The sequence below is a fragment of the Melozone crissalis genome, unplaced genomic scaffold, assembly GCF_028551555.1.
Source record: "Melozone crissalis strain CALT ecotype California unplaced genomic scaffold, PUWL_Pcris_2 ptg000107l_1, whole genome shotgun sequence".
Taxonomy (NCBI): domain Eukaryota; kingdom Metazoa; phylum Chordata; class Aves; order Passeriformes; family Passerellidae; genus Melozone; species Melozone crissalis.
This window is the reverse complement of record NW_026535884.1, coordinates 396,175-422,687: the sequence shown is the minus strand read 5'-3', so window position 1 is coordinate 422,687 and position 26,513 is coordinate 396,175. Positions and strand designations below refer to the sequence as shown.

Below are 26,513 nucleotides of genomic sequence, written 5' to 3'. Positions count from 1 at the left end.
GCGGCGGCGGGCGGAGGCGCCATGGAGCCGGCGGAGGTGAAGGACCGCATCCTGGAGAACATCTCCCTCTCCGTCAAGAAGGTGGGAGCGGGAGCACGGCGGGGGCTGCGGACATCGACCCGCGGTGCTGAAAGGACTGGGCCTGGGGAGACCCCTGGGCTGCGGAACTGGGGACAGCCCTGGGGAACCCAATGCCGGGGCTGCGGAACTGGGGACTGCCCTCGGGACTCCGCTCTGGGCCTGGAGACATCCATGGGGACCCCCCTCAGCTGGTGCTGGGGACAGCTCTGGGACCCCGTACTGTCCCGTGGCTGAGGGTGGGGCTGTGGGCCTGGGGCCTCCCCTCTGCCCAGGGCTGCGTCTGATACGCAGGGCTGGGGGACACTCCTGGGGACCACACACCACTGCCATGGATGTAGGGCTGAAGGACGGGTCCCTATGGACCTTCTGCCTGAGGCATGGGGCTGGGGGACAATCCTACACACCCCCATAGACAAGAAATAATAAATCCCGGGGATACTGATGGGCTCTGGGACAGGAGCGTGGGGTCAAGGGCACTCAGCATCCCTTTTGCCAGAGGTGGACACTTTTGGGAGTGTCCTTGTGCTGAGGGTATGAGGTTGGACACAGCTCTTCTGGTGGTGGGGGTGGCACATCTGGGGTGTGGAGTCACCCCGCCAAAGGGACACTGCCAGGGCCACCCCCAGGACCCTCTGTTTTAGCTGGCTGGGATATACTGGGATTGTCCTGCCCAGGATTCCCCGTTTCAAAGGACAGGACTGGGGGGACTCTTTCCTGGGGCTCTGTTCAGGAGGGATTTGGAATCCATCTCTGTAGAGGTTCTCTCTCCAGCCAGGCATGTCCTGTTGGGGGCACAGGACCTGGGACATTCTCCCCATGTACACAGGGAATGTGTGGTTCCTTCCCATGCCCTGCTCTGTGCCCTCAAAGCAGTGCTCTGAACTTGTGTCCTCTCACCTTCTCCTTGCCCCTTGTTTCTCCTTGGGTGGTTCCTTAAAGCCCATCCTGGTGGTGGAAACATCCATGAGCCAGCACAGAGGGGACCAGGATGCTGAAAATCTTTGGGAAGGCCAAAGGAGAGAGTTGTAAGGACATGCTGGAAGTTTTGGTTTGGCCTGCACATGAGCTCCAACCAGCCTTGAAAAAGAATCCCTGCTCCATTTGAGGAGGCAACAGGAATTTAATTTGTGTTTGTCCCAAGCTTTGGGACAAAGGCTGCCTGGACTTGCTGTTGTTTCTCCAGTTGCTGGGTTTCCTCTGCCTTATGGAATAGTTTTCCTGTGCTCTGCAGTGTGTCCTGACATAGATTCATCCATGAAAACTTGTTTTATGAAGACCAACACAAGTGAATTCCTGGTGCTGTTAAGAAAGGGATGGCTGGACACTGCCTCTGGGGTGTAGGATGGATGTGCAAATCTCTCCCAGCTTTTTTTCTTCCATGGATGACCCTGACCTCTGGTCTCTTGCCTTTTTATCCTCTGAGAATTAAGGATAATCTTGTATCTATCTGGAAATCAGTGGATGTTCAGCCTGCTCTGAGCTGTCACAATGCTCTGCAATGCTCCTGCCTCAGTTTCCCTGTATCTATAAGGAATACAACTTCCCACACAGGATTGGTTGGACCTAATTTATTTGCATTCACAAAATCCTTGGAAGATCACGTTTGGAAATGCTCAAAAACCAACATGTTTATTTTAATTACTGTTGTGATTGAAGAGGACTCTTTATCTCCAGCTCTTCCAGCACACCTTGGCTTGCCCAATCCCTGCCAAATCCTGTCCTGGTCCAGCAGTGAAACTTTTGGGATTTTCTAATCCTGCCTGTTCATCCAAAACTCAGGGAAGTGTAGGAGCCTGCTTTAGGCTGATGGATTAATTTCTACCATCCCAGTGAAACCAAACTCAGGCCATGGTGAAATTCCACCCTGCCTTTTTCCCCCCAGGATGCAATTCTCCTTCCTCAGGGAAATCACTGTGGAGCTGCTGATTTTTCCCAGTGCTTTCCTCTCCCACTTCAGCCTGAAATCCCTGATCCTCTTTTTCCCTGTGAGTGGCAAGAGTAAAGTACCAGGTTAAGGGAGCAAGTGGCTTTGTGCTGGGAAATCCTACTCTGTCATCCTCCTCTTGAGTAACTCCTTGGCACTGGAATTGTGTCATGGGGCTTGGAGGAGTTTTCCAAGCATCCTGCCTCTGATTTCAGGAGCTTCCTCACAGTGTGGGCTGCTCACTCCTCACTTCACCAGTGCTGCAGGTGTGCAGTGGAGGATTTGGATGTGTCTGTGGGGATTTTCTTTTCTCAGCTGCAGACCCAAAGGGGAGGAAACAATGCTTTATCTTCATGGAGCTGCCCAGGGAAAAGCACCTTGTGCTTCAGATGGGGAAGGAGAGGAGCAGCAGCACAGCCCTGGGAAGGGTTTGACACTCAGGGCTGGGGCTGTAGCTGGTTGTGATTTCAGTTTTTGCTGGATTTTAGGAGTGGAGGATTGGTGCATGTTGGAGCCCTGGCTACTGAGAATTTTGGATTTTCTGTGCTGACAGGCACTGATCCCTAAGATAACACTGCATTTGACTTGAGGTTGTGGAGAAGGCTTCTAAAATTGTATGATAGAACCGGGATTATGGGTGTGTGGATGCTGTACAAATCCACAGCAAAAAAATGCTTCAATTCCAAGCAAACCCCTCAAACCTCAGTGAACAGGTCCATTTCTGTTATTTTCCTGGAAAGGCTTGAGGGATGGAGCACAGATGGAAAAGCACCAAATGTGCTTGGGGAAGGTAATTCCAGCCTGTGGGGTCTCTGTGTGGTTCCCAGGTACCAGGGGGAAGATCAGTGGCAGCTCTGCTGTGGATTTCAGAGCTGTGAGCTTGGAGGTGTGAAGTCAGCCTCCACTGAAAAAAGTGAGGCAAAACACCCAATTTAAACAAAATAGGCTTCTCTAACCAGAGAAATGCCAGGGAGTTTCTGCTTTTGGCTCCAGGAGAGGCTGGGAAAGCTCAGCACTGGGGAGCTGGGTCCCTGCTTCATTTCCAAGAGAATTGGGAGCATGGTTTTGATTTCCCATCTACAGCTTGTCCTTTGTGTCCTCCCTGGGAGCTGTAGATTAATTCACAGTGTGAATTTCTGCACACGTGGACAGTGTTGTGGTTGTTTAATTTCCCTTTTCCCACTCAGTTCCCCTTCTGCTAAGAGGGCTGTGCTCCAGCTCAAATTACTGCACAGATTGCTGCCTGACCCTTGTTTTTTGGGAAGATTTAGGGCTTTATTGGGGAGGAAGGCTGGGAATGGGCATGTTATGGCTGCTTGTTTCCTTCTGGGAGATGCTGCTGTGTAGGGTGGCAGTGGGATGAGGGCAGTGTCCTGGTGCTGCCCAGGTGAGCTCCAAACCTACCAGAAATGCCAACAGCTTCAAATCTATCCTTGGCCAAGCATCCAGGTAGGCAGGAGCTGTCACAGGTTCCCTGGTCTATGAAGCTGGTGGTTTGTGTTCTTTTGGGTTTCCCTGAATATTTCCTGGGCTCAGGAGGGGTTTAATGCTCTCCTACCTGGGATTAGGGGTGAAAATGCAATCCTTAAGCTTTGTTATTGTTGACAATTCCAGGAGCTGAATGTAAAATCAGAAAAGAGGTTAGAATCCCGGATTTTGGGGCTCCTCTCTGGTTTTCAGGCCATTCTGCTGCCTTTGAAGGACTCACATTGCCATGAACTCTGGAGCAGCTGATCCTTGGTGCATGTCAATCAGGTGGAGCAGTGGTTTTTGCTGACGTTGCAGGAGTTGTTGCCAAAAGCTCTGGCTCTGCTCCGTTTCTGCATGACTTTGGGAAGGTTTCCACTGCCCTCACAGCAAGTTAATGCTGAGCCTTTGCTGCCTGTCTGCAGGTTGGATTTTTAGCCCTGTACCTTTGAAATGCCTTTGCAGCCTCCTAAGCTGCTGAGCTCTGCCTTGTGACACCTCTGCTTCTCCTGCACAGCGAGGGAGGGTGGGTTTGGGCATGGCTTGGAACCTGCTGTGTCCTGGACTGGAGCATCCCTACTCAAACCACGTAGGGAATGTGCTCATCTCTGCCTGGCTGGATTTATTTAGCCCAGCACAGAGATGTGAAAACAGCCAAACAGTCTCTTGCCTTCTGCTCCCTTTTGAGAGGCACCTCTCTGGCTCGAAGACCACAGGGGTTTTTTCTCTGCCAGGTCTTTCCTTCACTCACCTCTGTTGCTGCTGCAGGTTCCACGTGAAGCGGGCATTCCTGCATGTTCCTCTGCCGTGTGTACCAGGTTTGCCAGCTGCCAAAAGCCTGTGGGTGAGGTAGCAGCAATCTCATGGAGCTCCTGAGTTGTCTGTGACCGTGTTCACAGGGGTCTGAGGATGAGGGAGGAGATGAGGATCTGGCTCCATGTTTCAGAAGGCTTGATTTATTATTTTATAATTTATATTATATTAAAACTATACTAAAAGAATAGAAGAAAGGATTTCATTAGAAGGCTGGCTAAGAATAGAAAAAGAAGGAATGATAACAAAGGCTTGTGGCTTGGACTCTGTCTGAGCCAGCTGACTGTGATTGGCCATTAATTAGAAACAACCAACATGGACCAATCACAGATGCCCCTGTTGCATTCCACAGCAGCAGATAATCATTGTTTACATTTTGTTCCTGAGGCCTCTCAGCTTCTCAGGAGGAAAAAATCCTAAGGAAAGGATTTTTCAGAAGATATCATAGCTACAGTTGTCCATGAAGACAAGACACAGGGGTCACTCAGGTGCTTTCAGCAAGTGCACAGGTTTGTCTTGGTGGGCCTCCATGGGCTTTGTCCCTGTGGTGCTGTGGTTCTGCTCTCATCATAGTTGTGTGTTGCTTGAGTATTTCAAAGTTTATCTCTTTTGAAATTCCTCTTGCCTCATCCCAGTGCACAGGAAACTTCCCTGCCTGGCCATCCAGGAGCCACTCAGGTAGTCACAGAGTCACATCCACAATTTTAAGGGGATTGGGGTCTGCAGGTACCTAAACTGATGTTTGTCCTCCATAACACCCAAAATCAGCTCTGGAGCTGAGGGTGGACAAGGCTGTGATAACATTTTGGGAATTAAAACATCCCATTTGTTCTCCTCTCTCTAGCACAAAGCGTTTTGCTGGGGGAGCTGTTGGTTTGGGAGGGTGAATTTGGCAGTGGTTTTCCCAAGGAGCTAAAGGAAAGCCTCCAAGCCCCTCTGCTTCTGATTGCACAATTTTGGTGGCTGTTGAGTGATTTCAGCTTTCCCCACTTCTGGTGAGCTGCTCCAAGAGGTGTAACTGAATTTAGCAGGGGCTGGAGGCCGTGGGTGGTGGGGAGGGACTCAGAGCAGCAGCTCTTTGAGGGAGCAGCACTTTTATTGCTTCTGGTGTGTTTGCCACTGGACTTGGGGTTTTTTCCCCATAAAATCTATTTTTTTCTGTTATGCTGAGTATGTGACCTTCCCACCTGCCTCTGGTTAGCTCAGGGACCTTGTTCTGTGCTCAGCCCCTGCTCTGCTCGCTGTGACAGAGGAGCAGGATGCTCCCTAAAAATTCCCACTGGAAAAAAGCCTCTCCTTGTCTGAGTCACACGTGGGTCCAGCCTGCTGCAGGCTTTGCTGCTTAGAAATAGTGAAGGAAAGCCCCAGAAAAGCCTTGGGAGGTGTGAGCTGAGAAGTGTATGTGTCCCAGAAGGTGACAATCCTGCTGGCATTGGATTAGGAATGCTTCAAAGCTCAGTGTTTCCAGCAAGGAAGCAAGGAGCAACTATGCTGTGGGTTTCGGCTTCACCTGAGCAGGCTCCTGTCTTTCCACATCTCCAGTGGCACTCGTGGTGTCTTTCAGGTGCTGATGCTCTGAATGTGCCTGTTGTGTTTTTTCTGGAAAGAACCCCAAGATCCAGGCAAGGCCCACAAAGTGGGAAGCTGGGCACTGAGGCCAGTGCTGGTTTGTAGGAAGTGTTGAGTCAGACCTCCAAAATGTCCTGCTAGAAGCTGGAGTTTTAGGGCTTTGTGTTGTACACGTGCATGGCATTCAGCCTGCTTTTATGGATGGTATGGAAAATTAGGAGTTTTCCAGGCCCAGGAGTTCAGCCTCCTCTTTATCCATTTGCCATTGCATGTCTGTACCCCCTGAGCAGGTGTGAAAGTGAGCTCTGAGGTGTCTGTCCTGGCCCTTCCCGTGTGTCCTCCCTTGTCACTGAGCTGTCATTGCTTGGGACAAGGCCAGTTCCCATTTCTTGTGCTCCCTGGAGCTCCAGGATTGCTCCTGAGGGTGCTCTGCTCTTCCAGGTGGGGAAAACCCCTCAGCTCAGAGCATGTGCTGTGGGTGGCAATGAGGGTTTTGAAGCACCTTTCCAGTCCCAGTTAAGGAGCTGAGGAATGCAAAGGGTGTTTGTTGTTCTTCCACCCTGTTTGTCCTGCCAGGGAAATACCAAACAGAACAAGCGAAATGGAATTGATGTTGGAAAGCTGCTGTGAAACATCTGCAGGGCAGATTTACAGAGGGGAGATGTGGACTCAGTTGGGTTGAGGCCAGCCCTGAACAGGTCAGGAGACTTTCAGTATCCCAGTGAGGTTTTAGAATTACTGAAGGGATTTCACAACCACCTCAGGAATGATTAGATTTGGGAATGGGCTTTCCAGAACACCTCCCTGATTATTTGCAACACAGGAGCTCTGCAGATCAGCCTGGAAATCTCCACACTCATTGAGAAGCACTGCAGTAACAGGTTATAAAATTGTGCAAGGAAGAGCCTCTCTCACGCGTGCCAGCGTTGGGGTGGGGTGTGTCACTGCTAGAAAAATGAACTTGTGATTGATAAACAGCAATTAAATCCTCCTCCTCCTCCTCAGTGCTGTGTTTCCCAGTGGCAGCCAGGTCTCTGTTCCTGTTGGACAAACTCCCTTGTGCTCCAGCTCTCCCAGGTGTGTTCTGCCATGGCTGGGCTGGTTTTTCCCACTCCCTGAGCAGGTTCTGTGCTCAGACCTGGCCAGGCTGCACAGTGGTCCCTGTGGCTGCATGGCTGGGATGCCTGCTGCATGCCAGCAGGGCTTCTTTGGCCACAGGAATGTCTATAAATAGCCCTGGGTCAGGGCTCCAGGCATTGCTGTGCCCCTCAGGAGCATGAGTCCTCCATCTGAGGCAGCCATCAGCCCTTCCTTATGGATTTGGGGTGCAGAGGAGATGAGGGGAAGAGCATCTCTGCAGAAATCCAGGGATGGTGTGTGTTTTTAACCCAGTTATTTGCCTCCTTCCTGATCCCCCTGGCTCCAGCCCAGCTGTGTCAGGGAGCTGCTTTGTGGGTGCCTCATGAAGTCGGTCACCACCTCCCAGACAGGTCTGACTGCAGGAGGAGAGGCTGGTTCAATTATCCATGTGTGTTTTATAACAGGAGACTCCATATAAACACTCTGCAAAATGCCATTTTTGGGGTAGTGCCACATCACCCATCATGGGTGCTGGTGGTTGTAATTCCTACAAATTTTCATCTAGGCATTGAATCTTTGAAAAACAGCACAGCTGGACTCTGTTCCCCAGTTGGGAAAGCTGTTTCATCCTAACTTTTCTCCGTGTGTCTTCACCCTTCTTCCCAAGCCAGAAACACCTCCCCATCAGCTTTGGCAAGTGTTTCCCCACCCTGGCTGGAGGGGTGACTCCACCCAGGAGATCCCAAGGCTTGCTGTGTCTTGTTTCCTCGCTGGCCAGGGTGGCTGGGCAGGGATTCACCTGCCTGGGCTCTGGTGGGAATTGTGCTCCAGTGAGCCGTGCCTGCCCTTGGCTGGGTGCTGGAAGCCTTTGGCCATGGTTATTTTGGAGGGATGCTGGGAGTGGCACCATCCCTGTGTGCGCTGGCTGCAGGAAAAGGAGCATGACAAAGTTCTGAGTTATTTTGGGAGAAAGGAGGAAAGAAAAAAGAGGAATTACTTCTATTTCCTCATCTCTTTTGCTGCCCGGGCTTGGAGTGTCTCTGTCACGAGGAATTCCTCCGGTCAGAGGCACAGACAGGCTCCAAGTTCCCTCCAAACTGACCTCCCCAAGCTGTGTCTCATTTTTTTCAGTGGTGAGCTAACAAAATGCCTGATTTATTCTTGTTCCCCCAGCTGTCCCCCACAGCTGCATTTCCCCAATGCAGCACAGAGCCTGCAGAAACACCCAGAACCTCCTCCAAGGGTGCCCCAGTTCCCTGCAGAACCTACAGCCTGGCTGGGACAAGTCAGGAATATCTGCCTTCAAGTTCTGGCTCATGTCCTCTGAGATCTTTGCCTCTGCCTCAGTTTTCCCAAAAATAGGATATTTTAGTGAGCTCCAGCTCTTGGACATCATCCCCATGACTGCATCTATCCATCACCTGAGGGATATGGCTCTAAATTATAGGTTTGATTCTTCCTCTGATGTCCTTGCTGCAGCTTCAAACACTGGCTGCAGGTACCTCCTGAAATTTTTCTTCAAGAGTGGTATTTTAGGGCATTTTCTTCAATAGTGGTATTTTAGGACATTTTCCTCTCTGCTGCAGTCTGGGCTGCCTGCAAATAGTGGGAATCTTCTGGGAAAGCTTCCTCCCAAGAATGGATAGGAGGTGTTGAGCTGAAATGCTCCAGGTCTCACCTGGGTGTTGTGAAAGCCCCTGAGGACCTCCAGAACACCCACAGGTGCCTCTGCAATCCTGGTTGTGCATCTGCTTCCCCAGGGATCACCTGCTGGGACAGGGACAGGCAGAGCAGGGCTGTGCCACCATCAGGGAGCTCTGGCTGCCGTTCTCCAGGCTCAGCAGTTTTCTCTCATCCACCTTAGGGCTGGGACCAGCTCCATGCAGGAACCTGCCTGGCTCTGCCATCTCACCTGAGAGCTCCAGAGGTGTTGGAACCCAGGGCATCCCTCTGGCTGCCCTGGAGGACTCCAGACCCTGGCAGGGGGCTCAGAGACCTTGGCACGGAGTTAAAGACACCTGTGCCTTTGATTTTAGCCCATGGAAACAATTCCCAACTTTGTGTGAAGATGTACAAGCCACAAGGGTTTGAATAGAATGATAGTGAATTTATCACAGGGTGGAAAAGTAGAATTTTGGGGTTTTTAGAATGGGGGTTCAAGAGGCAAGATGGATGAATCTGGGCATGTCCTGTCCTTCTTCTTCTTGTCCTTCATCTTCTGCTATGATGGTGGCACTTTGGATTGGTTTAGAGTAGAGACAGACTGTCTAACATAGGTGATAGGTATTGGAATATTATTATAAATAAAGTACACATAGTTCTGAGTATAAAAGGATAACACTGCCCTGAGGGTGGTCAGTGTGCCTCAGCCTGACCTGCCGGACAGATCTCGAAAGAGAATGTTGGAGGTAAGAAAAAATAAACAACCTTGAGAACAGAACCAACATATCTTGGCTTCTTGTTTGGTCTCAGGGCTGGGAAAAAAGACTTTCAAATACCTTGGGGTCATCTTGACACAAGAGACCTCATCACAGAGGGGTTCAAGGTCTTTGGGCCAGGAAGGTGTTGGAGATCATATGTTCACACTCCTAAGAGTGTTCCCAGGGCCCTGAGGTGTTCTCTGAGCCCTGGGTAACTGCACATCAAGGATGGGTGATTTTTCCAAAAGGAGCTTCCTCTAGTGATAATTCTGGAGGAAAAACATGTTTTAGGGGACAGGTCAGATTTGACAAGCACAGTAATGTCAAGTTTTTGGCTTTTACATATCTGTCATCTGGTGAGGATTGGCAAAGACAAGTCACTAAAATAACACAGATATTGTCTTTAATATTGTTGTGGCTCAGCTGAGCTGTTCCTGCACACTGCCAGCAAACAGCCGTGGCCTGTCCAGCTGAGATTACATCCCAGGAGAGTAATCTCCCTGCCTGGATGCCAAGGGTGTGTGAGACAGGACCTAAATAGATCCCTAAGCTCTGGGGGCAGGAGGAGGCCTGTGGGTCAGCTGGGAAGGGATAGAGGATTTGGGTGCAAGGGGATTTCTAGGATTTCTAGCAAGAGCAAGGAGAGGCCTCATCCATGTCAGACCCAGAAACAGAGCAGAGCTGGGTTTATCTCTGCTCTGAACCACCAGACCCTGCTGCAGTGTTGGCTGGGAGGGAAGAGGCTGCTCACCATTGGGGAACTTGGTTATGCAGCCACCAGAGCACTGCTGGGCTGGGAGATGTGGGGACCCTGGGCAAGGTTCTCCCTGTAGCTACTGCCTTTAGGATCCTCTCAAAACCATCAGCTACACCCCATAAGTAAAACCTGCAACAGGGTTTAGCAAGCTGAGAGATCACAAAAAACTGTTCAGTGCTGGGTATGAGTGTTTTAGCACCTCCACCTGCTCCTTGTGGGCTGGAGGGGGACATTCCAGCCATCCCATCCCTTCTTTTTGCAGCTGCAGAGCTACTTTGCTGCCTGTGAAGATGAGACACCGGCCATCAGAAACCACGACAAGGTCCTGCAGCGGCTCTGTGAGCACCTGGACCACGCTCTGCTCTACGGGTGAGCCTGGAGCCACCTCTGGGGTGCTGCCCTGGATCTCTGGGGTGCTGCTTTCCCCATGGGAAAAGCCTGGTGTGGTGTTTTTGGGGTCCCCTGTTGTGGGGAGGAAAGATGAATCTGACTCCATGTTCTTAGAAGGCTTATTTATTATTATATTATATTACATTATATTATATAATATATAATAATATATATTATATAATGAGGTATAATTATATATAATATTTAATATAATATATACTATATTGTATATTATATATAATATATTATATTACATAGTACAATATATATTGTATATTATATATATTTAATATATAATGATATATTAATATATTAAATAGTAAATATAATTATTATATGTACATATAATGTATTATTATATATAATTAATATATGATTATATATAATAATATATTTTATTATATTATATTATGAATACTATACTAAAACTGTACTAAAGAATAGAGAAAGGATACTTACAGAAGGCTTAACAAGAAAATAATGAAAAACTCGTGACCCTCTCAGAGTCCCCACACAGCCCAACTGTTATTGGTCATTAAGTTAAAATAATTCACATGAAACCAATCAAACAAGCACCTGTTGGATAAACAGTCTCCAAATCACATTCCAAAGCAGCAAAACACAGGAGAAGCAGATCAGATAATTATTGTTTTCCTTTTTCTCTGAGGCTTCTCAGCTTCCCAGGAGAAGAATCCTGGGCAAGGGGATTTTCCAGAAAATATGAGTGTCACCTCAGCATGGGGAAAGCATCTAGGCAGGCATTGGGGTGGAGCTTTTGCTTCATTTTCCTCTGGGATTTTTCTTCCTGCAGCCTGCAAGATCTCTCCTCGGGGTACTGGGTGCTGGTGGTTCACTTCACGCGCCGGGAAGCCATCAAACAGATCGAGGTGCTGCAGCACGTGGCCACCAACCTGGGCCGCAGTGAGTGTTCATCCAGTGTCCCCAGCTGTCACTTTGGGGGCCCCTGGGGAGGCCCAGGTTGTGCTGAGGAGTTGGGGCTGCTGGTGGATCGAGGGAGCCGTTGGGATCCAGGTCCCAGGCAAAGGAATCGCAGAATCTTAAGTTGGGAAGGACCTCTGAGATTGAGTCCTACCATTAGGCCAGCACTGCCAGGTCCACCACCAAGCTGCCACATCCACACGTAGTTTGAGCATTTCCAGGGATGGTGATTCCACTGCTTCCCCGGGCAGCCTGTTCCAAGGAGGTGGGAGTGCTGCCATGACCGTGTGAGGACTCTGGAAATAATGTCACTGTGCCTCGGGGCTGAGTGCTGAGGTGTAGCCTGGCTTCTGCTGCCCTGGAACCCAGGAGGCTGTGCCCTCAGGAAGGGCTCCAGACAGATGGGAGTCCTGTGGGGCTGTGAGCTCAGGAAGAGTTCCTGGCAGAGGGTAGCACTTGGGAAGGATGGGAGATCTGCAGGGCCATGCCCTTGGGAAGGGTTCCTGGCAGATGGGAATCCTGCAGGGCCATGCCCTTGGGAAGGGTTCCTGGCAATGGGGATGCTGTGTGGCCATGCCCTTGGGAAGGGTTCCTGGCAGATGGGAATCCTTCAGGGCTGTATCCTTGGAAGGGTTCCTGGCAGATGGGAGTCCTGCAGGGCTGTACCCTTGGAAGGGTTCCTGGCAGATGGGAATCCTGCAGGGCCATGCCCTTGGGAAGGGTTCCTGGCAGATGGGAGTCCTGCAGGGCTGTATCCTTGGAAGGGTTCCTGGCAGATGGGAGTCCTGCAGGGATATACCCTTGGGAAGGGTTCCTGGCAGATGGGAGCATCCCCTCTCACCCCACATCTTGCTGTAGCAGTCATGTGTGTGATTCTGCATTTTCCCTGCTCCGAGTTGTCCATAGCAGATGTTTGGGACCATGGAGGCCACTTTTGATGCAAGACCATGCCCAGATCCTCTGTGCCTGCTTATCCAAACACCTGCCTGGTCCTGGGCCTGTGCTGGTGAGAGCAGAGCTGAGCACAGGCTCTACTGTCACCTCTCCCTGCACCAGAATTTGTGTCAAATCTCACCTGGGCTGATTCATGGCAATTCTCCCTCTGCCTCTCCCTTCTCCCAGCACTTCTGGCAGGGCTCCCATCTTGCTGGAGAGACACAGTTGTGTGGCTCCTTCTTCACCTGTCTCTCACCAATTTTACTCCAAATCATGAATCTCTCACTGGCATTCCCCTCCCAATTTCCCTCACAGTTTCTCCCCTCAAATGACACGAATGAATGATCTGAGGGGTTTTAACTAATTCATGACTATTTCTAGGCTTGTGTCACTTCTCAGGTGTTTTCAGGTAAATCTCTGCTGCTCTGTTTCCAGGCCGGGCCTGGCTCTACCTTGCCCTCAATGAAAATTCCTTGGAGAGCTACTTGAGGCTGTTCCAGGAGAACCTCAGCCTGCTGCACAAGTACTATGTCAAGTGAGTATCCAGTCCTTCTTTGGGCAATGTTTGACATCCCTCCTGCTCAGAAGTCAGCCTGAATTTGCCAGTGGGGGACAAGCAGTTGATCAGGGTTTGATTTTTTTTCCTTGTGGGATTTATTTGGTTAATTTAAGGGTCCTAGATGTGAACATCCTCTTATTTCTATGAGGCTCTGCAAGCATTTCTCCTAGTTCCTGCTTTTACTCTGCAGTCTGCTTTATATTTTTCCATGATTTCCAAGGAGCTGCTGAGCTCCTGTCTGGGCACCCAGCTTTGCTGGACACCTGGAAATGTGGCTGTAGCTCAGTTTGGGGACAGCACACAGTGGCTGCCACAGAGGCAAGGAGTGGGCTGCCAGCTCCAGAGCTGATCTATGGCAGCTCAGAGACGCCCCCAAAGAAACAGAAGGGCCCTTGTAGCTGCCCCTCCTCTTTCCCTGATCTGTGAAGCTCTTTTGTTCCTCCCTGTGGCAGGAACGCCCTGGTCTGCAGTCACGACCATCTGACCTTGTTCTTAACACTGGTGTCTGGACTGGAGTTCATCCGCTTTGACTTGGACCTGGTGAGTGTTTGATCTGTTCTCCCTGCTCTGGGAGAGTGGGAATGTGGAGCAGGGGAAGGCCAGGGTGGGACAGATCCCTCTGCTTGGTCCAGGGTGGACTTTCAGCTGAAAATATGATGCTGATGATTTTGGGAAAGACTTCTTTAGGGATCCAGCAATGGGATTTATTCCTGTTGCTCAGTTCTTCACTGCTTGGAGGAGGAACAAGGCAGCTGCAGGGCAGATTGATGGGGATAAAAGAGCTGAGCTCTGCAAGTATGGTATAAAACCCTGGTGTCCCTCCAGAAAACACCAATCCACTGGATAACCCTTGATAAAACCACTGGGTTTCCTCTGAGATGGACACTGAGAAGGCACCTTCAAGGGGCAGTCCCACCGTGTCGGTGGGGTGGCATTTCCCCCCAGCTGTGCCACAAACAGTGACTGCAGCCTGACTCTGAGCCCTCCCTGCCCTGCAGGATGCTCCATACCTGGACCTGGCCCCCTACATGCCGGATTACTACAAACCTCAGCACCTGCTGGACTTCGAGGAGCGCCTGCCCAGCTCCGTGCACGGCTCCGACAGCCTCTCCCTCAACTCCTTCAACTCTGTCACCTCCACCAACCTGGAATGGGATGACAGCGCCATCGCTCCATCCAGCGAGGGTCAGTGGGCTTTGGCCATGTGTTCTTCCCACATCCCCTTCAGATAAGGCAGCAGATTTTAGACTGGAAGAGAGCAAAGCGGGAGAGCCAGCAGCCAGGCTGGGGGTCTCTCCTGTCTTACATCCTTGGGAGTGGATTTAACCCCTAAGAGTTTTAAACAAACAGATGGGAATTTTAGATTAGGTGTTAGAAAGAAATTCTTCCCTGTGAGGGTGGTGAGGCCCTGGCACAGGGTGCCCAGAGCAGCTGTGGCTGCCCCTGGATCCCTGGAACTGTCCAAGGCCAGGCTGGGCAGGGCTGGGAGCAGCCTGGGACAGTGGAAGGTGTCCCTGCCCATGGCAGAGGGTGGCATTAGGTCAACTTTAAGGTCCCTTCCAACCCAAACCATTCTGTGCTGATTCTGTGCCTCGGACTGGGAGAGAAGGACATTCCCTGCAGGCACCCCAGGCCACATTCCCATCCTGAGGGTTTTAGCAGGACCTGGAGGACTCTCCCCACAGAGTAAAGGCTGTGCCTGTATCTGGATGTGGCTTCCAGGTCAGCAGGGACACAGGGCTGCAGGGGACGTTTTTAACTGTTTGTTTGGCAGTCCAGAGAGCCACATGTGCTGGCCCTGGAGGGGAGTAGTTTCCAGAGTCTCTCTGTGTCTTTAGTCTGGGAGAAAGGCAGCCAGTGGTCTCAGAGGTGTTGGTTTTTCCTCTTGATGCATCTTGAGCAGCCTGACAAATTGTCCTACCCACCCCCTTATCCCTTCAGAGAGGCTGGGTGTTGTTCCTGATGAACTTGTGTGCACCATGAGTCTGCTGCAGCCAGAGCAGGGAGCTCCTGTCCTGCACCCACCACGTTCACATCAAGCAGCAGCTCTGCTGATGCTGTTCCTGATCCAAAATGCATTGGCCCTGTCCTGGTTTTTATGTCAGTTTGAGCAAAAGGGATTGTGGAATAGAGTTGGGATGGAATGAACTGTTAGATGGGTGCAGAGAATTTGGGCCTGAGTCCACACCCAGGTGGGTTTCCTCAAGACAAGGGTCACCAGGTGCCTTTTATGAGCAAGACAGAACCTGCAGGTGTTAAAGATGCTGAGAAAGAACAGCCTGGGGTGGGCATTGGAGTTGTTTTAACAGAGGACTTGGAAGCAGAGCACTGGTTTGGGCTCACCACATGTGCACTCAGGGAAGGGTTTGATTTTAGGGACTTGCTCCTGCCAAATCTCCAGCATCCCAGGGAAGTTGGAGACAGCATGAGGAGCCTGGAACTAAAAATCACAGAGGAAGGTTCTCTGTCCCCAGAGGTTTGGCATAAGCAGCTGTTGTGCTGCACCCCTGGGCTTGCATTCCTGCTCCTCCCTCAGCAGAGCATGGCTTGTGCCAGGCATCTCCTGCCTGTCCCTGCCACTGGGTGTCCCCAGCCTTATGGTGGATGGGTGCTTAAAGCTCAAGAGAAGAGGGCTTTGGAGTAGAGATCCAGGAGATTTTGGAGATGGATTTTGGGTTTGGCATCATCTCAGCCTATTCCATGTGTCCAGGCAGTGGCTGTGCTCTGTGTCTCAGTCTCCCCATGCACAGAGGGATTAGGTGCTGGTGTAGGAATGCTGGACCAGGACCCAGGAGGGCAGGAATTGCTGCTGCTCCTCTGGTGTGGGGGAATTTAACTTTTCCCTGTAACTGTTACCCTGCTCATCATTTCAACAGGAGCATGTCTCTACCCTGAGAGTGTAGGTGGAACTGGGGATTGTAGGATCAGCGGACAAGTTTTCCCCTTTAATCAGATCCCTGGCTTTGCAAACATTCATGAGTCAAACATCACAGTATCTGTGGGAGGTAAGTGTGAAGTGGGGAAACTGAGGCACAGAGAGATTCAGTTGCTTCCCAGAGAGGATCAAGCCCTAGGTGACATTGTTTATCTGGTTTAGCTTCCCAGCAGCTTGAATAATGGGGCCTTCACCCTTCCCTGGTCCCTTTGTAGCTCCCATATCATGGGTGTTCCAGAAGGAACACTAGTGCAGCTGGTTTCCATTCACATCCACATTCCCTATTTTCTCATGTGTTTCAGATACCAGTGAGCAATTGTTTTGTTTCTCCCCATTCCCATCTCCCTCCCCAAATCCCCTTCACACTCTCCCCTCTCCCCACTTCGCTCCCCACTACCTGTATTTCTAATCCTGAGTTTTATCCCTCATTCTTGTAGATTATGATTTTGGAGATGTCTTTCCAGCAATGCAGACCATGCCCAGCAGAGACTGGGAAGGTGGGACACGCTCATCTCTTACAGCATTTTTGTTTTCTGTCTGCATTGCTGCCCCCTGAGCTTGCTGCATGTTCCCATGTTTGTTTCTTTAACCAGCTGCCCTGTCCTGATGGAATTCTGTCCAGGCCCAAAATGTGGGATGTGCCAGCTGCCCTCATGCCATGGATTTCCTCTTTGGGGTAAAGCACAGAGCATGCTGACTGAAAAATTGATCCACCATCATTGATTTCCTGAAAGCCCTGGAAAACAGCTGAACTAATTCTGCTGCCTTTAATTTTGGGCATTTTGCAGGGATTAATTTGGGAGGTTTTGTTTTCCCTGGATCATCCTGTCCTGTGTCAAAACTTCTCCCATGAAACCACAATATCCAGCACGTGGGTCAGTTTGGGGTCGCTACATTTGTTACTTTTATTAATTTTATTTTAAACCCACTTACCAGCTACCTCTGGCCTTTATGGCCAAGAGCACTTTCCCAGCTTAAAGGAATTTATTCTTCTTCCACATGCAGCCCCTGTGCAGGTCCTGCGCTGGAGCAGCATCCTCTCTGCTTCACCCCCAGAGGAAACACTCCACACTCCATCCTCTGCAGTCAAAGCTGGATGGAGTTGATGGGACCACCTGAATATTTGGGGACTATTTGGGAAATCTGCCTGAATTCCATGTGGATTGCTCTCGGGCTCTAACACGCTCCCTCTTACCTTCTTTCTTACCCCACACACAGGGATGTCACAGAGGTGGTTTATCCTGTCCCTGGAGGGTGCAAACCAGATTTTCCAAACCCAGGGTGCAGCCAACAGCTCCTGTGGAGGGTGTTGGGTGGAGGCTGAAGCCCAGGGATGCTGGGGGAAGGCAGATCCCTCTGGATTTGAGGATATAAAACCCATTTCACTTCCCTGGTAGAGCTCACACTGACTCTCCCTGCTCCAGGGCAGCTTTTTCAGTGAGAACAAAGTGGAGTTTTGGAATCATCCAGCACAAACAGCCTGGATTAGAGTTTTACAAGAGGTTTCATTTTCCTCCTCAAATCCTACACCCCAAACCAGTCTGCCAGGGCTGTGGTTCTCTTCCCAAAGGGTCTTTTTAGCTGGCTGTGGAAAGGAATCAGAATCATGGAATGGTTTGGGTTGGAAGGGACCTTAAAGATCATCTCATTCCAATCCCTTGTCATGGGCAGGGACACCTTCCAGTGGGCCAGGAATGGTGCTGGAGAAGGGAAGGGCGTGGATAACTTTCTTTTAACCATGATTTTGGATGGATAATAGATAACAATAGTCCAAGCATGACTCCTGCAGCCCTTCTCTTCTGCTCTTCTGAAGACTAACACGGGCCCAGCTGTTCGTGCTCTGCCCTGTCTGTGCTGCCTGCTGAATGCCGTGTCCCCTCTCCAGCACACTCCAGCCCCCACGTGTGTCTCATGTGAGCAGAGGGGAGCAGCCAGCTCTGTCAGGGTTGCTGCTCCATGGGCTGGCTCTGTGTCTGCCCTTCCAGCTGAGCAGGCACCTTCCCACAGCTGTGGTGGTGTTCACAGGGATCCCAGGACCAGGGAAGAGATGAGGCTCTGACTCCATGTTTCAGAAGGCTTGATTTATTATTTTATGATATATATATATTATATTAAAACAATACTAAAAGAATAGAAGAAAGGATTTCATCAGAAGGCTGGCTAAGAATAGGATAGCAAAGAATGATAACAAAGGTTTGTGGCTCAGACAGAAAGTCTGAGACTGACTGTGATTGGCCGTTAATTAGAAACAACCAACATGGACCAATCACAGATGCACCTGTTGCATTCCACAGCAGCAGATAATCAATGTTTACATTTTGTTCCTGAGGCCTCTCAGCTTCTCAGGAGAAAAAATCCTAAGGAAAGGATTTTCCATAAGACATGTCTTTGAGACATGGCCACGGCAGGGGAGAAGCAGCAGCCTCATGGCTCGCTGTCACCTTGCCCAGGAGCAATGGCCCCAGGACCCCTCAGCACCTCCCTCAGACTCCACCTCTGCTCTGTATCTGCCTGCTGGCTCCTGGGTGACTGAGCTGCTGTGTCAGGCATCCTCTGAACTGCAGAGGGAGTGCAGGGTCTCACGCTGGCCTTGCTGTCCATCCTCACCAGGAGCTGCTGGCACTGCCAATGGTGCCCACACGGTGCCCTGAGCCCCTGCACGTGGCTTGGCTCCATCTGGCTGTGCCCAGGAGCCCAGGCTGAGTCTGATCCTCTCTCCCACCCTGTCCTGCAGACGGGGACCTGACGGACACGCTGAGCTGCCCGCGCTCGGAGCCCAACGGCGGCAGGGCCGCGGCGAGGAGCCCCACGCAGCAGCGCCACAACCCCTTCAACCAGGACAGGGCTGAGACAGCGTCCTCTGCTGACACCACACCCGTGCACAGGGCAGAGGCCACCCCCGAGGGAACAGACCAGTCTGAGAGCTGCACCGAGCTGGAGGTCATCAGGTAAGGACACAGCTGCTGGCCTCAGAGCGGCAGATGTTGGGGATGTGCCACCTCTTCTGTCCCAGCAAGGACAGTCTCTGTGCTGCAGCCTTTATTCAGCCCTGTGGGGCTGGGCTGGGTCCCTTGGGCTGATTCCACATCTCTCACTCTGGTTTTTTAAGATTTTCTAAGCCTTCTGATGTTGACATTCTTGTAGCGAACTTTCTCACACACTTTCTGTAAATAACTCCTTGTTTTGCATTCCTTTATGGAAGAGGAGAAAGTTGATAAGAGTTAGTCTGTCCAGTGTCGTTGGAGAGGTGGCATTGTCACCCTCCAGTCCACTGTCACTCTTAAAAAACTATAAATGTTAGAGTCAGAAAATAAACTTCCCCTTTTTCTTCACCTTGAGAACAGCAGCATGAGCTTGTGTTCTTTTGTGTCCTATAGCGACACACATCACCCCCTTTCCCTGCCAGTGTGTGTCAGAGGGCTCAGAGTAATCCATGAGCAGTTATTTGGAGCTCTCTCCAGCTGGTGGCAGCTTTGCAGCAGCTCTGGGCTTGGATCTGGTCCCCATCCTGTTCCTCCTCCTGTTTGTCAGTGAGCTGTGGCCAGACCTGTCGTGGGAGATGCCTCTGCAGAGCTCCTGGCTGGGGTTTGAGTGTTTGACTCCTGCAGGGAAGATCCCCAAGGGATCCCTCAGAGCCCTCAATCCAGACAAAGAGCTCCAGGCTCTGTCTGCTCACACCCAGTGATGGGGACTCCCCAAACCCGCCCAGCAGGGCTGTGCTGGAGCACACAGCTGGGTTTTGCACATCGTCCCACATGGGAGACACAGGGAAGGGGAGCACTGGGCTCACTTCCCAAACAGGGGTGACCTGGCAGCAGTTTGGGTGCTGTGGGTGCCAGAACAGTTCCACAGCACATCCTGGTGAGCTCCAACCGGCATTATCCTCTCCTGGCAGGTGGGGACACAGCATTGCCACCTCCAGAAACCTCCTCCCTTCCCAGCTTCTTGATCTCAACCAGGGATTTCTCCCATGTCATTTCAGCACCACAACCATTTGCAATCCCTTTACAGCTGAAAGAAAGCCCAGGGTGCTGTGTCAGCAGTGACACCTCCTTTTGGGATAGGTAGGAGAAAGTGCCCATTGCTTGTCTCATGAAAACTGGTGCAGAGATGGGGGCTCTACATGGCTGCACACTGTGCAATGTTCCTGATTAGGATTTCTCAATAGGGAAAATTGCAAAGGAACATTGTTGGACCCCCATGTGTATTGCAGAGTGTAAACAGGCACAGTGGGTGACGTTCTTCTCTCCCACAGGTTAGCCAAGAAGAAGAAGACGGGCAAGAAGAAGAAGGTGAAGCCTGAGGAGGCAGCGAACAGCGCGGCGCCCGCAGCGCCCGAGGCCAGCGGGGACAGCGGCGTCAACGGGCTCAGCGACAGGGAGGAGCCCCCGAGGGACGGGGAGGGGGACCGGGAGGAGGCGCCGAGGGACACGGACAGGGACAGGGACAGGGAGGAGCCGCCGAGGGACGGGGGCTGCCCGGGGGAGGGCGGGGAGCGCGCTGCCCTCGGCCCGCTGGCCCTGCGCATCCCCGAGATGAAGGACACGTCCATGGAGAGCGTGGGGCAGCCCCTGAGCAAGGTCATGGACAGGCTCAACGGGCAGCTGGACCTCGGGGGCTGGAACGCCGCCCTGGAGCCCCCCGGGCAGCCCTTTCGGACCGGCACGCCAGGGGAGACCCCGGATGGATCGTCCTCTGGCGACTTTAGCGAGGGGATTTCAGCCCCCATGGACTTCTACCGATTTACCGTCGAGAGTCCAAACGCTGCTGCACCAGGTGGTGGCCACCATGACCCTCCAGGGCCTGGCCAACCGCCACATGTTTCTGGTAGCCCTGAGGCTCCTGAAGAAGAAGAAAGCAGAGAGGGAGAAACAGTTGGGGCAGTAGAGGAGTCCGGAAGGGCGAGTAATGAACCTCAGACTAGCCAGACAGAAAGCACCAACGCACAGGCTCTCTGTGAGCCCAAGAAGGAGCAGCCCAGCCCTTCCCCGAGCAGCGCTGAGGACTCTGGGGTGGAGGAAGGGCAGGGCAGCCCCTCGGAGCTGACCCATCCCTCCGAGTTCAGGTGAGGATGGGTGTGCTCAGCAGGGAGAGCATCTTCAAAACAATCATGAGCTCAAGTTGACGCCTTTCCCTTTATCCTTGGTTTGGGGGCAAAGCCCATCCTTCTCCAGGATGAAGAGGAGGCACAAAGGGTCAGGAAGAGAAGGCCTTGGGGAGCTAACAAGTGCCCAAATCATGGATATGTTCAACAAGGAAGGGGGATTGCCCTTCCTGGACTCACCCAGCCTCACATCTATGTCCATCCTCTGCTGTCTCTCTCCGCAGGGTGGATAACAACCATCTCCTCCTGCTGATGATCCACGTCTTTCGGGAGAACGAGGAGCAGCTGTTCAGGGTAAGAGATCTCCATCAATTAAAGATCAGCTGTGTGCCTGCATCAGCCCAGGGCTGAGAGCTCCTTTCTTTCCATGCAGATGATCCGAATGAGCACGGGGCACATGGAAGGGAACCTGCAGCTGATCTACGTCCTGCTGACAGACTGCTACGTGTACCTGATCCGGAAAGGTACCACATCCCCACAGCCCTGGGCTCACTGGCAGGGAGGGAGGCTCCGTCCTGTGACCGTGTTCACAGGGGTCTGAGGATGAGGATCTGACTCCATGTTTCAGAAGGCTTGATTTATTATTTTATTATATATATTATATTAAAACTATACTAAAAGCATAGAAGAAAGGATTTCCTCAGAAGGCTAGCTAAGAATAGAAAAAGAAGGAATGATAACAAAGGTTTGTGGCTCGGACAGAGAGTCTGAGCCAGCTGACTGTGATTGGCCATTAATTAGAAACAGCCAACATGGACCAATCACAGATGCACCTGTTGCATTCCACAGCAGCAGATAATCAATGTTTACAATTTGTTCCTGAGGCCTCTCAGCTTCTCAGGAGAAAAAAATCCTAAGGAAAGGATTTTTCATAAGAGATGTCTGTGACACCATCCCTGGCCTGTCCATGGATTAGGCCATCATTGCCTTCACTGCCTGTTCCCTTGAGTCCCATGTTCACAGCAGGGAGCTCAGATTGACTTGTTCCCAGGAGCCCTGGGACTCGTGGGGGACTCGTGTCCCGTGGCTCTGTGCTGCCTGGGCCATGGCTCAGTTTGCAGGTGCTGCTGCAGAGGGGGTGCAGTGCCCCCCTTGACGTGGCTCTCTGTGTCTGTGCCAGGGGCAGCGGAGAAGCCGTACATGGTGGAGGAGGCCGTGTCCTACAACGAGCTGGATTACATCTCGGTGAGCCTGGCCAGGGCTGAGGGTGGCTTTGTGTCCATGGGCAGTGAACCTTTGAGACTGGGAGAGCTGGCAGTGATGCCCCTTCCAATGCCACCTCTGTGGGTGCCCATGTTTTTGGGCAGTAGAGTGATCAGTGAGCCTCTCCCAGGGTCAGAAGCCCAGTCAGGCCAGTCAGCCTGGCTTCCCTAACCATTGCTGTGTGGCACAGGTTGGGCTGGATCAGCAGACAGTGACCCTGGTGTGCACCAACCGGAGGAAGCAGTTCCTGCTGGACACTGCCGACGTGGCTCTCACCGAGTGAGTGGGGAACTGAGCACGGAACTCTGGGATTCTTGGACTTGGGGACAGTGGGAGACTCCAGAGAGCCCTTCATGACAGTCCTGCCACCCGTGAGGGGGTTGGGGGCTGGTTTGATGCCACTGGCTGAACCCAGCTGACAGCTGGAAATGCCTCAGTCATTTCCACCATTACAACCAAAGTATCTTCCCTGGATCAAGAGTTACTCCATCCCTCAGTCTGAGCTTTGGGACTCTGGGCAAGGCAGACCACATGTCACTTGTGTCACTTGGCATGAGTAGGGATGAGCTCCAAGGCTTGTCCCAGGTCTCTGTGTGTGCTGGCAGCTCAGGGAAGTGACCGTCAAGACATACTGGGATCTGTGCTGGGATGAGTGACCACCTCTGGGTGTCACCCATCTCCATTCTGGAGTTCAGGCTTTGCAGCCTCCCATCACCTTTGGTCTGTAGGTTGATTTTGTAGCTCTTTGGTCTGGAAGACCAGAGGCTCACGGTTAAGGGGAGCCCCTTGGGCACCAGGTGTATGAGGGAGATGAGGGGCTGTTTGCCCCAGCCTCATCAGAGATCTCTGCCTCCCCCTCAGGTTCTTCCTGGTCTCCTTGAAGTCAGCCATGATCAAAGGGTGCCGGGAGCCCCCTTATCCCAGTATCCTCACGGATGCCACCATGGAGAAACTGGCACTTGCCAAGTTTGTGGCGCAGGAGTCCAAGTGTGAGGTGAGTTTGGGTATCACCACCAGCACTGCACGTGATGAAGGCTCACAGGAGACTCCCTTGACTTCTCCTGGTTCTTCCAGGCCTGCAGTGTGGTTGTGCGTTTCTACGGCCTCGTTCACTGGGAGGACCCCATGGATGAGGCGCTGGGAGCCTCCAGCAGCAGCTGCTCCTCTGCAGAGCACGCTGTCACCAAGGATGGCATCCTGCACTACAAGGCAGGCACCTCCTACCTGGGCAAGGAGCAGTGGAAGCCCTGCTTCGTGGTGCTCAGGTGGGCACTGGGGCTGTGGGGCAGGGCTGGGGTCACACAGGGCTCTTGGGAGAAGGTGCTGGGAGCAGTTTGCTGCCCAAGAGCTGCCTGGGAGGGGGAGAGGACTCATCTTGCCACCTAAAGGGGCCAAGCCACCGGTTTAGTGGCTAAAGCCACAGTTTGTGGGTGCCCAGCAGCAGGAATGTGACCCCACGGGGCTGCAGGGGTGGAGGGCAGGGCAGGGGTGGCTGTGGGACCAAGGGCAGGGGACACCAGAGCTGGGCTGACCCCAGTTCCCCCCTCTCTCATCTTCCCACACTGCAGCAATGGGATCTTGTACCAGTACCCCGATCGCACGGACGTCACCCCTCTGCTCTCCATCAACATGGGGTGAGTGGCTGGTAGGACACAGAACCCAGACTCCATGGCGATCTGGGAAGCAGGAGCTCCTTGGGATGTCCAAGAGGGGTTCCAGGTTGGATCATGGCCTGGTCCATGCAGCAGGAATCCCGGCTGCTCCTGCCTGGGGGCAGGTGCCCACTTGTTTTGGCTCTGGTACATGCCCCTGGAAATGGGCTCATTTCCTTCCTTGGAAGGGGCCTTGGCCTCTGAAGGGTGATGCATCCCTGCAAGAGCCCTGCTGGGAGACCCACTGTGCTCAACTCCAGCTCTTCTGCAATGTGAAGAGCCTGGAGATGTTCCTTGGAGCAATCCCAGGGGATATCACTGATGGGGAATGAGTGTTTGTGGGAACAGGGGCGAGGTGCTGCCCAGGGAGGGCCGTCAGAGGCTGTTCTCAGGCTCGTCCTGGCCCATCCATCCCGCTCATGTCCCTCCTCCCCCTCTCTCCCAGCGGCGAGCAGTGCGGGGGATGCCGGCGTTCCAACACCACCGACCGGCCCCACTCCTTCCAGGTGATCCTGACGGACCGGCCCTCCCTGGAGCTGAGCGCCGACAACGAGGAGGACATGGCAGACTGGATGCAGTACTTCTGCCAGGCTGTCTCCAAAGGGGTGAGCTGGGGGCAGGCCCCGAGCCTGGGTGCTTTGCCCTGAGCCCCTTTGGCGCTGCTGAAGGGAGCGGGAATGTCTGTCAGGATGGAGCAGGCAGCTTTGTCCTGAGCCTGCAGGGTTTCCCCACAGGGCACCCCATGGAGATGGGGCTCCTTCATGCCAGGTTTTACCCCCTCTTCCCCACCCCACACAGGTGATCCCCCAGGGTGTTGCCCCGACGCCGTGCGTTCCCTGCTGCCTGGTGCTGACAGATGAGAAGGTTTTCACGTGCCACGAGGACTGCCAGACCAGCTTCTTCCGCTCGCTGGGCACCGCGGAGCTCACCGATGTCACCGCTGTCTCCACGGAGGCTGGCAAGGAGTACTGCATCCTGGTGAGGGCAGGGCTCTGGGACCTGCTGCCCGGGGCTGGGGGAGCACCCAGTGCTGACCCCTGGCCTCTCTCTCGGTGTTTAGGAGTTTGCTCAGGACAGCAAGGAGTTCCTGCCCCCCTGGGTCCTTTATTTTAGTTGCACTACAGAACTGGAGAGGTTCCTGTCAGCACTGAACGTTGCGTGGAGGAACATCTACCAGGTGAGCATGTGGGGCTCCCTCATCGAGTGAGGGAGAGCAGAGGGATGAATTTGTCCCTGGAGGGTGAACCCAGATTTCCCACAAAGGGCAGGAGAGCCAGGGAGCTCCTGTAGTTCCATATAATCACAGGATGTAGGATTTGGGGGCCGGCAAGACAAGCCATGAGCACCCAGTGGTGATAAGGGGGGTGGGAGGAATGTGGGTCAGCCCCACTGTCACCATATCCATGACACAGGTGGCCTGTCCATGTGGGTTTTACAGTGAGAGGGAGAAGTGACTGTTGTCTGTTCCCCTCCTTCCCCCCGTGTTTCAGGTCGATCTCCAGCACAAGGCCATTCTGGATGCTGCTGTGAAGAAGAAGTGTGAGGATGCCCAGAGCCTCATCGACAGCGCCTGGCAGCGCAGCGACAGCCTCTGCCGGGGCCGGGCCGAGCGGGACCCCTGGTGTTAGCCCTGCCCAGGGGAGGACAGCTCACGGGGGCCAGTTTTGGGGATCAGGGCCTGTATCTGGGCAGCTGGCACCCCAAACCTTCCTGCCATCGCTTGGTCCCCACCAGGGCCGTGCCTGCAGCGTGGACCCCGCGCTCTCCACCGAGCCAGGGACACCCGGCGTGGTTTGGGGAGCAGCCAGACGCTTCACCACCTGCACCTTCCTCCTTGTCCAGCTGCCACGGGGCAAAATATTTGCCTTTCACAGAGTAATGTCCCAGTAGTAGTGAGGGAGAGGGTGGGAGCAGTGTGGGCTGGGACAAGCATCCCCGTTCTGGTGGGGAGCAGGACTGAGGACTTGTTCATTTTCGAACAGGGTCGGGGCGAGGTGGGAACACTCAGTCGCTACCGTGCATGTTTTGTTGCTCTTACAATCACCGCTGTGTTGGGAGGAGGAGCCGGCACCGCCCCGTCTCCTCCTCCTGGAGAGCTCGCCCGGGGCCTCCGGGCTCCATGGAACCACTCTCAGCCTGTCCAGGAGATTTGAGGCTAAGGAAGAAGGAACAAGGCCAAATATTTGGCTTAAACATGGTTTTAGGAAATCTCAGCAGCCGGTTTGTGGTTTTAATGCTGACCCTGTGCACTGGGGGAGAAGAGATGGAGTCCCATGTTCTTCAGGTGTCCTGAGGGGCATTGTCATGTGGCTGCCACCAAACACGTCCCCATCTCCTCAGCTCACTGCATCTGAGGCCAGTGAGGACCCATCGCCACTTGCGCTCCACAACGAGCACTTTGGGGCACAACCCCAGCTTTTAAATAATATTAATAACAATAATAATAACCCGGAGACCTTCTCATGTAATATAAGTTCACGGGGCCTTTTTCTGGGAGGAAACATACGTGACTGAATGTATATGTACATACATTTGCTTCCTTTCCCCTCTCCCCGAATAAACAGACCTTGGTAACTCAGCCTTGGCCCCACATCAGATTCTGCCACTGGGGCTGCTGCTCCTCCTGCCATCACTTTGGAGCCTGTGGGAAGACTCTGGGCAGGCAGAAGGGGGGATTTGGATGA

General features: G+C 52.7%; 1 protein-coding gene across 2 annotated transcripts; it reads left to right on the top strand.

Moving 5' to 3' along the window:
• PLEKHM2 (pleckstrin homology and RUN domain containing M2) lies at positions 1–26,407 on the top strand. Of its 2 annotated transcripts, XM_054292099.1 has the most exons (20): positions 1–81; positions 10,374–10,480; positions 11,313–11,422; positions 12,812–12,911; positions 13,388–13,475; positions 13,934–14,120; positions 16,308–16,367; positions 18,605–18,818; positions 20,126–20,935; positions 21,199–21,268; positions 21,348–21,438; positions 22,095–22,159; positions 22,368–22,456; positions 23,039–23,171; positions 23,252–23,442; positions 23,746–23,811; positions 24,275–24,434; positions 24,628–24,807; positions 24,890–25,006; positions 25,320–26,407. In XM_054292099.1, the coding sequence occupies exons 1-20, from the start codon at positions 22–24 to the stop codon at positions 25,455–25,457; spliced, it is 3,036 nt and encodes a 1,011-aa protein (XP_054148074.1). In that variant the 5' UTR covers positions 1–21; the 3' UTR covers positions 25,458–26,407. The 2 variants fall into 2 exon arrangements, with proteins under 2 accessions (XP_054148074.1, XP_054148075.1); XM_054292100.1 differs by lacking the exon at positions 16,308–16,367.
• The last annotated feature ends 106 nt before the right edge of the window (positions 26,408–26,513 follow it).

What these genes read in the sequence shown, in the direction of transcription:
- PLEKHM2 (XM_054292099.1), top strand. Translation starts at nt 22, where the DNA reads ATGGAGCCGGCGGAGGTGAAGGACCGCATCCTGGAGAACATCTCCCTC. An exon ending in GGCCACCAACCTGGGCCGCA is followed by an intron (nt 11,423 to 12,811) that starts GTGAGTGTTCAT and finishes CTCTGTTTCCAG; the next exon opens with GCCGGGCCTGGCTCTACCTT. An exon ending in GCCGACGTGGCTCTCACCGA is followed by an intron (nt 22,457 to 23,038) that starts GTGAGTGGGGAA and finishes CCTCCCCCTCAG; the next exon opens with GTTCTTCCTGGTCTCCTTGA.